At 46.0% G+C, this 15,321-nt stretch overlaps 2 protein-coding genes across 2 annotated transcripts in view; one reads left to right on the top strand and one right to left on the bottom strand.

Moving 5' to 3' along the window:
- Nucleotides 1-184: 184 nt before the first annotated feature.
- DOLK (dolichol kinase) lies at nt 185-2,368 on the bottom strand. Its single transcript, XM_058693859.1, has one exon. The coding sequence runs from the start codon at nt 1,954-1,956 to the stop codon at nt 340-342; it is 1,617 nt and encodes a 538-aa protein (XP_058549842.1). The 5' UTR covers nt 1,957-2,368; the 3' UTR covers nt 185-339.
- The window catches only part of NUP188 (nucleoporin 188), a 54,503-nt gene continuing 41,509 nt past the window's right edge, over nt 2,328-15,321 (top strand). Inside the window, exons 1-3 of the mRNA XM_058693858.1 lie at nt 2,328-2,403; nt 12,479-12,533; nt 14,268-14,341. Coding sequence (XP_058549841.1) covers nt 2,372-2,403; nt 12,479-12,533; nt 14,268-14,341 — 161 coding nt within the window. The 5' untranslated portion in view covers nt 2,328-2,371. The remainder of the gene's footprint in view (nt 2,404-12,478; nt 12,534-14,267; nt 14,342-15,321) is intronic.

Below are 15,321 nucleotides of genomic sequence, written 5' to 3'. Positions count from 1 at the left end.
ACAGCTCGGAGCCTGGAACCTGCTTCAGATTGTGTCTCCCTCTCTCTCTCTGCCCCTCCCCTGCTTGTGCTGTCTCTTTCTCTCTCAAAAATAAATAAACATTAAAAAAAAAAAAACAAAAAAAAGAGTTGTTTTCTTAAAAAAGAAAAAAAAGACTTTCTTTTTAAATATCAGCAAAACTAAAACCAGGAGAGCTTTGACTTTTATTTTGAATCTGAATGAACTGAAAAATCCAATGTGCTTCTCACCCCTTGGCTCTTCGTGCCCAAGTGGCTGGCTGCTGTGGGGACCCCTCATCCTCCCCATGTCCCTGTTTCCTCCATCACTGCTGCGCAGCAGCTAGGCCATCAGCAGTATCAGCAAGTAGAGAGGCAACAGGAGATTGTCTATCTGCGTCGTGTATGCTTCCAGGAGGGACACGATGCTGATAGAGCCCAAAATCCAAGCATAGCTGTAGTTTAGGTCCACTCCACTGTCAAAGATTAAGATCAGAGCTACAGAAATGATCTGCGCAAATATAGAGGTCACGGTCCCCTCAAAAGTCTTTTTGGTTCCAGGCCAGTGGATTTCCCCCATGGTGCTGCCGAAGACGGAGGCCGCAGTGTCGCCCACACCCACAGCCAAGACCCCTGCGTAGGGAACCAGGGCCCTTGCTCCCCCCAAGCTACCCTTCTGTGTGCAGGGTCTGGGGACCAGCCAAATGGGAAGAGACATGCCCAGGAGCAGGTAGATATGTGTCAGGATGAGGGGTCCACTGTCTCGTTCATCCAGGAAAAGGGACAGGAGGCTCCTCAGGGTGTGGCCCAGGGGCTTGATGCGGAAATAGCGCACGTACTCCAGGAAGATGAAGACTGCCAGACAGATAGTGGCAGCTACGTAGAGCAGTGTCCGGTCAAAGAGGATACCTGGGATGTAGGTGGCCACCACGATGAAGTGGAAATACTTCCGGGCAATGGTGGGGGCCTGGTGCTTCTTGGACTCAGAGGACGACCGCTTGGCATTCTGGTAAAATACCACCAGGCAGGCTAAGGTGGCCAGCAGAGACCAGTAGACTAGGAGGTAGATGCGGGTCTCCGTTTGGAAGAGGAATTGAAGAAGCCAGAGCAGGGGGTTCTTGCGGATGAGCCGGTGCAGCCAGGGCAGGACCACACCAAGGCCCAGCACACAGGTCATGAGGTGGAAGAAGACAGAGGAAGCCCAGGTACCTGAGTCCATGAAGACAAAGAGAGTGCTGAAGAAGATGCCCATAAGCACCATGCCTACCACCACCACCAGCAGGAAGAAATCCACTGGGTCACCCTGGCTTTCCACCACAGTCAGAGAGCGTTTGATGAGCTGGTTGAGCATGAAGCTGATGCCGCCCAATACCAGCAGTGCCTCCCCGGGGGTAAAGCAGCGGGGCAGCAGGTACAGAAGGATCATGTTGAGGTACACGAAGATCAGCAGGACCTCCAAGACCTCTATCACCTCGCCCACACTCAGTGAGTGCTTCATGATGTAAATGATGACACCTCCAGCCAAGCCCGAGATGACACAAGTGTTGGTGGGCACTGGGCGGGTGATGCCCAGCGCCAGTACTGAAGAGAAGAGGGCCACTGCCATGCCAGTGGCTGCCACCACAATTCCAAAGCGCTCGAAGTACGTGTTCCCCACAGACTGGCATCGCTCCTTCATGACCAGTCCGAGTAAAGGCATAACCATCGATGCCGGCAGCAGGCCGCTGTTTGCAGACATTCGGAACTGGAAGACAGCGCTTCCCTGCTGTAGCAGCCGATCCCACTTGTACTGGACGTAGAAGGCCTGCACTGCGAGGGCCACGGCACACCACGAGTATCGGTCCCACACCGCTGCGTGGATGCTGAGCACCACTGCGAACACTACTGCTGCCTCTGCCAGCACCGACCCGCTCAGCGGAGCGCCGGTCCCCGAGGTCGGGGGAGCGTACTCTCGGGTCATGTCTCTAGACCTGGGGCCCCGGGGAAACCGGGGTGACTAGCGACGTCTTGGCTTCTGGGTCCTTCAAGCCCTGCCAGGCCGACAGCGACAGCTTCACACAGCCAGCACCTTCTCTCTCCGTTCTCCAGCGGCGAGGACGGAAGCTCCACTGGGGGCAGGCCACTCTCTGAGGCTTGATAATTGGCGCCCAGGCACGCCCCAGTGCCTCCCACTTAGGGCATAGACGCTGCCACTCGGCCGCTTTCTCTACAGCCTCGGGGGCCCTCGCCGCAGGTTCCTCACCTCTCTGGGCGTCGCCATCTTGACCCCGCCCGCCGTCACGTGACGAAGAGCACCGCCCACAGCCCGACCGGAGGCGAACGGTCACGTGGGCAAGGCGTCTGGGGGCGGGGCTGGGGCGCGCGCGCGCGCGAAGATGGCGGCAGCCGCCGGCGGGCCGTGTGTGAGGTGCGGAGCGGGCCGAGTCGGCGGGGGTGGCTGTGAGGCGCGGGGTCTGAGTCGAGCGGCAGCCGGGCGGGACTTGCGGGCGAGCTGTGGCCGCGGTAGCGGGGCGAAGCCCGGCTAGGTGGCCGGGCGCCGAGACCGGGAGGCGGTTACGTCCAGACGGTCCTCGCGCGCGGGGATCTGAGGCGACTTCTCCGAGACGCGGCCGGTGCCTCACCCCCTTCCCTCAGCGCCGGCCTCGCGTCTCCTCACCCAGTCGCTTTCCCTTCCTCCTCTCTCCCCACGGGCGCGTTCCTCGGCTCCCCGCCCCTCCCCCCCCCCCCCCCCGCCCCGCGCTTCCTCGTCTGGCGTGACGCTCCCTCGAGGCGCGACGGGGCGCTTCGCGGTCGCCCGGGGGAGTCCCCACCCACCCCCGTGCCCGCCGCAGCCTCCCCCCGTGCCCGCCGCAGCCTCGGGTGCCCCGCTCCGGCGACGTTCCCGGGTTCCTCCATGTGCTCGTTACGAGGTCTGTTCCGGGGGTCGCCGAGCCACCTCCCTGCGGTCTCTGCCCTCTTTCTCCGCGCAGCCTTTCATCCATCCATGCATCCATCCATCCATTCATTTTCTGGTGCCTTGAGTCCGCCAGCCGACGGGCCCAAACCCTTGAAGAGGTCCCGGGCACCGTCCTGGACTTTGGGGACGCGAAGATGAAATGTTAGAAAGGAGGAGGCCGTTCTTACTTTGGAAGAGCGCTTGCTTACTAGCGCCAGACCCGGGCCCAGCGCTTCCGAAGCGTCATCTCCTTGGATTCGAGGCCGGGAGGCACCTTGTCCCTTCCAGACGACTCGCGGATCCGAGGACTGTAGCCGAGGGGTAAAGGGAGGATTCACAGCGAAGGCGGCCCCACTCCGAAGCCTTAACCGGATCGGATCGCCACACCTCCAGCTTCCACGTTCCCGCTCGAAGCGTCTTCCGGCCGGCCCTGCCATGCCCCGGCCTAAAATTCAGCATCCCTGTCACTTACTGTGCCCGCACGCTGTCCCCACTTTTTTTTTTTTGGGGGGGGGGGTCTTCTGTACTGCTGTATCCTCGACACCCCGACGAGCATGTACTCGACACTCAGTAAATACTACAAACGTTGCCCATCTTCTCGGATTATCACTTCCTTCCCCTCTCAGCTCTGAGTGAAGATTTTCTTCTTCTTCGGAGCTTTCTTTTTTTGTACATATATATTATTATTATTACAGTTACTATATCTTCACGATCGTACGTATATTTATTATTACACATGTAGGTATAATTATTAGTAGCTTATTCATTTTGAGAGAGAGGGTGCAAATGAGTGAGGGGCAGAGAGAGAGAGAAGCTGGGCTCACCCGAAGCGGGGCTCGAGCTCTCGAACTGTGTGAGATCAGCACCTGAGCCGAAGTCCGATGCTTCACCAGCCGAGCCGCCCAGGAGCCCCTTTGGAGCTCTTCCGTGACTCCTTCGGAACTTTGCGAGGATGAGTTTGCCCTTTCCTCCTTAGCTCTTTGCTCTGGCAGCAGTGGGGTCGCGGCGCCTGCCTTTCCTTTGCTTTATTTCCCAGTCGTCGTGGAGGTTGGGTAGAGTTTAGCTCCTGCCAGGTAAGGCCCCCTCCTCCGGGAACGCGAACAAGGCAAGGAAAGGGTTTGGTCTGCCTGAGAGACGCTTCGGTCGTCCTGGGGAACCTACCAGACTCAGACCTGAAGATGGAAGGAATGACGCTCGGGTTTCTAAGCAGCGCTTCGCCCAGGGCGTGTGTTAAAGTAATCTTTCCCTTTTCTGCTGGAAAGCGCGTTACAACAGTTGGACTTGTACTGAGCAGCAGCCTTCTGCTTGAAATGCCTGGAGGTCTGGACTAAGAGACAACTTAAATTCTCTTCCTGGTGCCTGCTGACTTGTAAGTGGCCTCAGTCTGCTTTACCCTTTAGGCCCGTTTCTCCAAACGTGAGTCCTTTTCAGAGCAGTATTGAGGTGGCTCTGAAGCCTGTAGGAGAATCTTTGTGTATGTTGATAGGAGCTGGCACTAGCCAAACATAGAGTAATACGCCCCCATCACTGAATGTTTTGGGAAGGTCGCTCAGGGTTTGGCAGACAGTCAGTTCGAATATTGGCATTTGAAGGTATCTCTTGTGTTCATCGGTTAGTGTGTTCGTAAAAGTCTGAGCGGTGTGCGTGTGCTAAGAAAGAAAGCACAGCAACTGTGGTTCAAAAAGCTTGTCCTGGGAAGCTTACATCTCGGTTCACATGACAGGTGTGTACCTCATCTGTGGAGCCCGGGCATCCAGGGACAGTGGCCACTTATTTATTATCGCTGTGGAATATCACTGTGTTTCTCAAAAGAACTATGTCAGAGTAGGTTGGTTGTGTCTCAGTTTTCTACCAAAAGGACTCAGTCGTAGAGGCTCTTCTTCCTAACCTCCTAGTAGCTTTCACCCAGAGGTTTCCAACCACATGGATCTCTCTAGGGAAGATAATTTCCAGTTTCCACGGACTCCAGCTCTTTGAGGAATGGAGTTCTATGTTGTCTGCGAGAACATTGGGCCGAAAGTCAATGAACTTTTTTATTTTTATTTATTTACTTTTTTTATTTTAGAGATGGAGAGAGTGCGAGCAGGGGAGAAGGGCAGAGGGAGAAGTCGAGAATCTTAAGCAGGCCCTACACTCAGCATGGAGCCTGACATGGGGCTTGATCCCACAACCCTGGGATCATGACCTGAGCCAAAATAAAGAGTCTGATGCTCAACTGACTGAGGCACCCAGGCGCCCCTCAGTACATTTTTAAAACTTTAACTTTGAGGCAAGGTATTTAGTTTCTGTGCTTTGGTTTCTCCTCCAAGTACTTAGCTCAGACTTATTTATTGTGAGAATAAGTGAGAGACACTACAGTACATATTTTGTTTCTTTTTAGTATTATTCTCAAGTTAGTTAACATACAGTGTAGTCTTGGCTTCAGGAATTTTTTTTTTTTTTTAACATTTATTTATTTTTGAGAGAGAGAGAGATAGAGCATGCACGGGGGAGGGACAGAGAAAGAGAGAGACACAGAATCCGAAGCAGGCTCCAGGCTCTGAGCTGTCAGCATAGAGCCCGATGCAGAGCTTGAACTCACGAACTGTGAGATCATGACCTGAGCCGAAGTGGGACGCTTAACCGACTCAGCCACCCAGATGCCCCAGGAATATTTTGTTTCTTGAAAACATACATAGAAGATGTCTCCCTGAGGCTTTGGATTAGACGTCACGGTTCTGGCCATGGCTGTTGTGTCTTGAGAATTACCTGCTAAACCTTAAGGTTCCAATTTGAGGTGAAGTCTTGCATTGATTCCTGAATAAATTCCCAGTGATCTCTCTCTTCCCTGACTGTTTTCTGTCTTACTTCTGTGGTTATATTCCTTTGTAGTGTCTAATTGTTAGGATCATGCTTTTTGTTACTTTCTACTTTCTCGCTGATTGTATAATGTGTGCTTAACGTCCTTTGTCATTTCCAACGCTAAACTTAATAAGGATCATGAGGGTCTTAGATTCATTTGTATCTTCGTTATTCGTAGGCTGGAAAATGTGTAGGAATCAAGGAACCAGAGACACTTGTTTCCACAAGGATTTCCTTCCTGATAAACTACCGTTTTCTCCTTTATTCTCCTTTCTCTTGGCATGTCTACATATAATTTTGGTTTTCCAATTTTTCTGTTCCACTTAGACTGTAGGCATTGCAGGTCGAGAAGGGACTCCTGTCATTCTTTCTTTGATACTAATTCATGAGCATGTTGTGGGTTTTTTTTTTTTTTCACCTAAGAATTTATTATTTTATTTTATTTTTTAAAATACTTTATTTATTTTTGAGAGAGAGCGAGCCCGCGTGCACAAGCAGGGGGAAGGGCAGAGAGAGAGGAGGACAGGATCAGAAGCCAGCTCCACGCTGACAGCAGGGGGTCCAGTGTTGGGCTTGAACTCATGAACCTGAGCCAAAGTCTGACACTCAGCTGACTGAGCCACCCAGGCGCCCCTATTTATTATTTTAAATAGGCTCCAAGCCTGCCCATCCTGCCCATCGTGGTGCTTGAACTCATGACCCTGAGACTAAGATTTACATGCTCTACCATCTGAGCCAGCCAGGCACCCCATCAGCATGGTTGTTCCCCCCCCCCGCCCCCCAGCATGTATTTTTTGAGCCTCTCCTCTGTACCAGCGACTGTGTTAATTAAGGGTATGTGTTGCCATTGTAGAAAAGAAAGCTCCTCCTCAGCCTTTCTTTGCTTGTTGTAGGATGAATCTTGAGTGCAACTTGAAGCAGTGAATGTAATGTAATGATTAAACTCTGGAATTTTGCAAACCTGGGTTCAAGCCGTAGCTCCAAGCCCTGGATCTATTATATGTTAGCTTTGTGACACTAGACAAATTATTTAAGTATTCTTAGGCCTTAATTTCCTGAAGAAATGATGGGGATAATAATAGTATCAGCTTCATAAGTGAGTTGTCAGTAAGTTGTCAACAAGACAGGGTGTTAAATGCTGCGTACAGTGTATACTATAAATGCATAGTGTTGGCTATTTTTTTTATCAAAAACTCATATCAGTAGACATTATTATTTTTGACATCTTATTATTATTATTTTTGTAATGTTTTTATTTTTGAGAGAGAGTGTGAGCAGGGGAGGGACAGAGAGAGGGAGACAGAGGATCCAAAGTGGACTGTATGCTGACAGCAGCTAGCCTAATGTGGGGCTTAACTCACCAACCGTGAGATCATGACCTGAGCCGAAGTCCGATGCTCAACAGACTGAGTCACCCAGGCACCCCTATTTTTTTTTTTTTAATTTTTTTTTAACGTTTATTTATTTTTGAGACAGAGAGAGACAGAGCATGAATGGGGGAGGGTCAGAGAGGGAGACACAGAATCGGAAACAGGCTCCAGGCTCCGAGCTGTCAGCACAGAGCCCAACGCGGGGCTTGAACTCACGGACCGCGAGATCATGACCTGAGCTGAAGTCAGACGTTCAACCGACTGAGCCACCCAGGCGCCCCCAGGCACCCCTATTTTTGACGTAACAAAAGGAACGTGACGTGGTTTTGTCAATTAAAAAATTTTCTTTTGCCAATAAAATTTTAATTTCTAAAGGAACACTTTTTTTTTTTTTGAGTAGCAAGTATAAAAGTTACTGCTTTAGTCTAGGACAGTGCTCTCTAATCTTGTTTAGTTAACAGACTCTTCCTCTCCCCCCTTCTCTCCGCCAAAAAAAGGCTAATACTATATATCAAACATAAAAGGCAGATAGGGTCTGTACTGACTGGTCTTTTACCTGCTCCTCTGAAATAAATTGATACCCTAGAGCAGTGGTGATTTAGGAATTCATTTGTGTGGTCATTTTAAAATGTAGATTTCCCATGCCTGTTCTTTGAGAAACAGTAGCGCTAAGTTGTGACCAGGATTCTGTGGTACTGCTGTGTTGTTCGCAGGTGATTTTGTTGTATGTGATCTGAGTATCAAGTACGAGTTGAGCAATACTCTTATGGGACATTTTATTTAAAAAAAAAAAAAAAAAGGTGGGGCTCCTGGATAGCTCTGTTGTTTAAGCTTCTGACTCTTGATTTCTGCTCAGGTTATGATCCCACAGTCATGAGGTCATGAGGGCTCTTAGCTGGGAGTGGAACTTGCTTAAGATTCTCTGTCTGTCTGTCTGTCTCTCTCACTCTCAGGAAAAAAAAAAGAGGGGTGCCTGACTGGCTCAGTTGTTATAACATGTGACTCTTGATCTCCAGGTCGTGAATTTGAGCCCCATGTTGGGTGTAGAGATTACTTAAAAATAAAATTTTTTTTTTTTTTAAAGCAAAAACTCCAGATTTTGGTGTAACCAAAACCCCCAGCTTGACTTTGACAAAACAAGGAATTCTAGGCCCTGGCAGCAGGGCTTCATAGTGTGGGCACTACATAGTGTGGGCAGTGGTCTTTGGAGTTTCTTCTGGGAATCACTGCTACCTCTCTAGCTAGGGACCTAACTTCTGAAAGCAAATGTGGATAAATGAAAGCTCAGTGATGCCCAGGCTTTTTGAAATTGGAAGATGAATGATCAAGAGTGATTTGATTTATTAGCTCAGGCATACAAATGCCTTCAATTAATGATAAATTTCTTTCCGTTAATTTTGATGTACTGTCAGCCCTATTGTTAGCTATGTGTTATATAGTAGGTATCTAATCCATTCTGTGTAAATCAGAAGGTATCCTATGTAAAGTTCAAGTGTATGCTGTTTTTTGTTTTTTGAGAGAGAAGGGGGGAGGGGCAGAGGAAAAGGGAGAGAGAATCTTTTTTTTTTTTTTTTAATTTTATTTTGAGAGAGAGAGAGAGAGAGATAGCACCTGTGTGTGGGGGAGGAGCAGCGAGAGAAGGAGAGAGAGAGAATCCCAAGCGCTTTCAGTGCGGAGCCCAACAAACACATGAATCTTGAGATGATGACCTGAGCCGAAACCAAGAGTTGGTTACTTAACTGACTGGGCACCCAGGTGCCCCTACTCAGACCTTTAATTTTTTTTTTAATGTTTATTTATTTTTGAGAGAGAGACAGAGCGTGAGTGGGGGAAGAACAGAGAGAGAGGGAGACACAGAATCGGAAGCAGGAAGCAGGCTCCAGGCTTTGAGCTGTCAGCACAGAGCCCGATGCAGGGCTTGAACTCAGGAACCGTGAGATCATGACCTGAGCTGAAGTCGGATGCTTACCGACTGAGCCACCCAGGCGCCTCAGACCTTTACTTTTTTTATTTCTTTTTTAAAGTTTATTTATTTCGACAGAGAGAAAGAGAGAGGGAAAGAGATTGAATCCCAAGCAGGCTCCGCACTGCCAATACAGAGCCAGATGTGGGACTGGAACCCATGAATTGTGAGATCGTGACCTGATCCAAAGCCAGTTTTTGAATAGTGAATGCTGTAATGCTCTCTTGTCATCAGATAAATGATTACTGATTCGACAGTGCAGCTCTGGGAGTTGGGTGTCTATTAATTCAGCATAACTGAAGTTTTCTTACAAGCATTAACCCTTAGAAAGGAGATTTATAATTTTAGGTTTTAAACCTCTTTGATGGGAAAATCCTGAAAGACAATTTTTTTAAAAGATTTTATTTTTAAGTAATCTACACCCAACATAGGACTTGAACTCACCACCCTGAGATCAAGAGTGCACACTCCACTGACTGAGCCAGCTCAGCCAAAACTGAGACAATTTTTTTTAAATTTTATTTATTTATTTATTCATTTATTTTAGAGAGAGAATGAACAGGGAGAGGGAGAGAGAATCTTAAGCAGGCTCCACCCTTATTGTCGACCGTGATGCGGGCCTTGATCCCATGACCCTGGAATCATGACCTGAGCCAAAATCAGAGTCGAAGGCTCAACTGTTTAAGCCACCCAGGCACCCCTTATGTATGTATGTATGTATTTATTCATTCATTCATTCATTTTTATTGTTTAACGTTTATTATTTTAGAGAGAGTGAGATTGAATGGGGGAAGAGCAGAGAGAGAGCGAGATTGAATGGGGGAAGAGCAGAGAGAGAGCAAGAAAGAGAATCCCAAGCAGGCCCCGCACTGCCAGCCTGGAGCCTGACACGGAGTTTGAACTCATGAACTCATGAACCATAAGGTCATAACCTGAGCTGATATCAAGAGTCGGATGCTTGGGGCACCTGGGTGGCTCAGTCAGTTGATCAGCCGACCTTGGCTCAGGTCATGATCTCGTGGTTCTTGAGTTTGAGCACCAAGTTAGGCTCTGTGCTGGCAGCTTAGAACCTGGAGCCTGCTTCGGATTCTGCGTCTTCCTCTCTCTCTGCCCCTCCTCCGCTTGTGCTCTGTCTCTCTCTCAAAAATAAACATTTAAAAAAAAGAGTTGGAAGCTTAACCGACTGAGCCACCCAGGCGCCCCTTATTTACTTTTAAGAGAGAGAGAGAGTGCGAGTAAGGGAGAGGCAGAAAAAAGAGGGAGAGAGAGAGAATCCCAAGCAGGCTCCGCACTGTCAGCATGGAGTCTAATGTGAAACTTCATCCTATGAACCATGAAATCATGACCTGAACTGAAATCAAAAGTCAGGTGCTTAACTGACTGAGCCACCCAGGTGCCCCTCCTTAAATAAAATCTTAAAAAAAAAAAAAGAGGAAACAGCAAAACTAAAAGGCAACTGACGGAATGGGAGAAGATATTTGCAAACAACATATCAGATAGAGGGTTAGTATCCAAAATCTATAAAGAAATTACCAAACTCAACACCCAAAAAACAATCCGGTGAAGAAATGGACAAAAGACATGAATAGACACTTCTCCAAAGAAGACATCCAGGTGGCCAACTGACACATGAAAAAATGCTTAACATCACTCATCATCAGGGAAATAGAAATCAAAACAAAACCACAATGAGATACCACCTGACATCTGTCAGAATGGCTAACATGAACAACTCAGGCAACAACAGATGTTGGCGAGGATGCGGAGAAAGAGGCTCTCTTTTGCCCTGCTGGTGGGAATGCAAACTGGGGCAGCCACTCCGGAAAACAGTATGGAGGTTCTTCAAAAAACTAAAAATAGAACTACCCTGTGACCCACCAGTTACACTATTAGGTATTTATCCAAGGGATACAGGTATGCTGTTTCGAAGGGGCACATGCACCCCATGTTTATAGCAGCACTATCAACAATAGCCAAAGTATGGAAGAGCCCAAGTGTCCATCGATAGATGAATGGATAAAGAAGACATGGTGTGTGTGTATATGCGTATCCAGTGGAGTATTATTCAGCAACCAAAAAGAATGAAATCTTGCCATTTGCAACTACGTGGATGAAACTAGAGGGTATTATGCTAAGTGACATTAGTCAGAGAAAGACAAATACCGTATGACTTCACTTGTATGAGGACTTTAAGATACGAAACAGATGAACATAAGGGAAGGGAGGCAAAAACAAAAACAGGGAGGGGAACAAAACATAAGAGTCTCTTAAATATGGAGAACAAACTGAAGGTTACTGGAGGGATTGTGGGAGGGGGGAGGGGCTAAATGGGTAAGCGGCATTAAGGAAATATATTCCTGAAATCATTGTTGCACTATATACTAACTAACTTGGATGTAAATTCAAAAAATTAATAAAATGGTAAAAAAGAAAAATTCTGGAAGTCATGGGTGGCTTGAAATATAGTCTTTATTTTTTATTAAAAAAATTTTTTTAATGTTTATTTTTGGGAAAGAGAGAGCACGAGTAAGCTTGGAGGAGGGCAGAGATAGAGGTAGACAGAGTCAGAACCAGGCACCAGGTTCTGAGCTGTCAGCACAGAGCCTGATGCAGGGCTTGAACTCACAAACTGTGATATCATGACCTGAGCCGAAGTTAGACACTTAACTGACTGAGCTACGTAGGCGCCACGATATACTCCTTTTCTAGATTCTCCTTATTTGTCACTACATTTTAATGAGAGGGGAGGAGGTAGAAATAAAATGCTGCATTGAGGCGGTGCCTTAGCATAGAAGATGTAAGATAATTCACTAATTTTTATATTTCATTAATTCTAAAATATACATTTTTGCATACTTTAATACCTCTGAAATTGCAATGCATTTTATTATTGATAGAACATAAATAATTATGTATCCTTCAATTAATGGCATCTTAAATGCATTGAAATGTGGTGGCCATTCTCATTTTTAATAGTACCTGCTTGGTTTAGGTTATATGTTAGTTTCTTAATTTCTACTTTGAACATCAAACTTATAAGAAAAATAGAATAGGATTAATGTCTAGAATTTCATCAAATTGCTTTATACATTGAATTTCCTGATTTCAGAGAATAGGTGAGATACTGTGAGACAGCTTAGTCAAATTTGTGTTCTCTGAAAGTGCAGGGGCACCTGGGTGGCTTACTCAGGTGAGCATTCGACTTCGGCTCAGGTCATGATTTCACAGTTTGTGAGTTAGAGCTCTGTGTCAGGTTCACTGCTGTCAGCTCAGCCCACTTTAGATCCTCTGTCCTCCCCCTCCCCCCCCCCCCAAATAAAACATTAAAAAAAATGAAAGTGCAAAATTACCTCTGCTTTCTGTCATTTTTCAGGAGCAGCAGGGAACTGTGGACAATTCTGCTTGGAAGGTCAGCTCTGAGAGAGCTGGTAAGTGCTGGTATTCTTGAGTGGATTCTGTAGTTTTTGTATAGCTTATATTACAAAGAGCCCCTGAAATAGCCTTCTCTTTGAAGGAGGAAGTAAACGCATCTTTTTCATTCCTGTATCTTTGTAAACTTTATGCATTCCCTGCTTCTCTGTGCTGAAATGTGTGTTTTATAGCCTATCTGCTGAAGTTTTCTAAATCTCTACCTTTCTTTGTCCTTTAGTGATTCCTTACCTGAAAAGATACCAGTGCTGCTTGGCTGGCTGCTCAGGGTTGGAGTACAAATACCTTTCTGCTACTTCAGGGCTAAGGAAGATTCTCAGGCTTTTTCTCTGTCTCATACTTTCCTTGCCTTTTTTTCCTTTTCCATGTAGCTAGCTCCTTAGGTCACAGAGGCTATGGTATCTAGGATATTTCCAAGTATATAATCAGTAAAGCACAGTTCTTTGTGTTAATCCTTGAGTGGCCTTAACTTGTGAGGGTAAAGCATTAAGATGATATTTAATTATCACTGTTGTTATTGTGGTAATTAACATAATGAATGTCACACCTTTTTTTGAGCCTTAACTTTTTTTTTTTTTTTTAAGTAGGCTCCATGTCCAATGTGGGTCTTGAACTCATGACCTTGACATCAAGAGTCATGGGGCACCTGGGTGGTTCAGTCATTTGAATGTCTGACTTTAGTTTTGGCTCTGGTCATGATCTCACAATTTGTGGGTTTGGGCCCTGCATTGGGCTCTGTGCTGACAGTGTGGAGCCTCCTTGGATTCTCTCTCTCCCTCTCTCTCTGCTACTCCCCTGCTCTCTCTGTCTCTCAAAATAAATAAACAAACTTAGAAAAAGAGTCACGTGCTCTACTGTCTGAGCCAGCCTGGCACCTCTAGAGCCTTAACATTAAAAAAAAAAAAAAAAAAAAAAATTTTTTAGCGTTTATTTATTTTTGAGAAAGAGACAGAGTACGAGCTGGAGAGGGGCAGAGAGAGTGGGGGACACAGAATTTGAAGCAGGCTTCAGGCTCCGAGCTGTCAGCACAGAGCCAGATGTGGGGCTCGAACTCAAGAACCGTGAGATCATGACCTGAGGTGAAGTCAGACGCTTAATCATCTGAGCCATCCAGGCAGCCCTAGAGCTTTAACATTTTGATATGCTTTCATCTGATAATTCTACTTCTAGGAACATATCTTACAAGAAAGAAATCCTGAAAAAATTTTTGTATACAAAGCTCTTTACCATAGCATTATATATATTAATAAGTAATCACAGCTTAAGTATGTCTAACGTTAGAGACATGGTAAATAAATTATTAGCTAACTACTTGATAAAATATCATGCAACCACTAGAAAGGACATTAAAAAAATTTTCTTTAATGTTTATTTATTTTTATAAGAGAGAGACAGCATGAGCAGGGGAGAGGCAGAGAGAGGGAGACACAGAATCTGAAACAGGCCCCAGGCTCTGAGCTATAAGCACAGAGTTCGATGTGAGGCTGAACTCATGAACCGTGAGATCATGACCTGAGCCGAAGTCAGACGCTTAACCGACTGAGCCACCCAGGCACCCCAGAAAGCTAGTTTATCAAGATTTTCATAATAAGATTAAATCATTGTTAGAATGTTAAGCAAGGGAAAGGAGGCTACATAATTCTCTATCCAAAATGATTTCAGCTGTGGGGAGAAACATATTAAAAAGATCAGGAATGTGTAAATCCCTGTATAATTTCTTTGTTCTTTTCCAGAATCAGATTGAGGCAGAACTGAATAAACATTGGCATCGGCTCTTAGAGGGGCTGTCCTACTATAAACCTCCCAGGTATGGCTATTCCATGCGTCTGGTTAGAGTAATTCCACTGAGGAAGCTGGGGTAGAGAAACTTCCTGTACGATTTGGTGATGCTGCTGGGTTAGGTAGATTACAGAGAATACAAATTGGTTACCAGTGGAAAAGAGTCAGGCACATTTGTACTGTCTGTTGAAAGGGAAATTCCTTTTAGAAATACAACCTTGCTGAATGCAGTTATATAAGCCTAGTGCCTAGGGCTAGAGAGTCATTAACTCATCAGTGAGTAGTTCTAATATTTATCTCATTCCGCCATGTTTGTGTGAAGTATTGTCAGCACCAAGTGCCGGGATAGGGCAGTGGACAGTGACAGTAGTAGCTGACCACTTAGAATGTTTATTATGTACCAGCTATTACTCTTCGCACTTATCAGAAGTTCTTTAATCCTTATAACAGCTCTTTAAGATAGCTACTGTTTTTATTCTTTGCTTGAATATATAGATTTTTTTTTCCCTCTGGGCAATGAAAAACAACAGCAATCAAATATAAATTAGTTTTAAAAGAGAAGAGAGTACACCTTGTAGGACTAGACTCTTGTACCTTAATTCCTAGTCCAGATTGCATTCTGTTATGCGTCGTAGTTCCCAAGCCACCCTCATTTCCTTTCTACTTCTGAACATCTGATTTTGTTTTTACATTACTTTCCATCTTCATTTTCTTAGGTTAGTGAAGAACTTTCTTTTTTTGTGGTTGTTCATTACCCCTTCCCCCATACTTATTTGAAGTAACTCCCAGACGTCGTGTTGTTTTATCTGTAACTTCTGTGTGTCTAAAATATATGGACTTAAAAAAAAAGAAGCTAATCACTATATTATCACCTATAGGTACTTTTATTATTATTGTTTCCATTTTACAGATGGGGAAACTGAGGCACAAAGAGGTTAAGTAACTTGCCCAAGGTCACACAGCTAGTAAGTGTAGAACCAGGATTTGAACCTGGCAGTCTTACTCCAG

The sequence above is a fragment of the Neofelis nebulosa genome, chromosome 12, assembly GCF_028018385.1.
Source record: "Neofelis nebulosa isolate mNeoNeb1 chromosome 12, mNeoNeb1.pri, whole genome shotgun sequence".
Lineage (NCBI taxonomy): Eukaryota > Metazoa > Chordata > Mammalia > Carnivora > Felidae > Neofelis > Neofelis nebulosa.
Note: the sequence above shows the minus strand (reverse complement) of the source record. Positions and strands in the feature narration are given on the sequence as shown.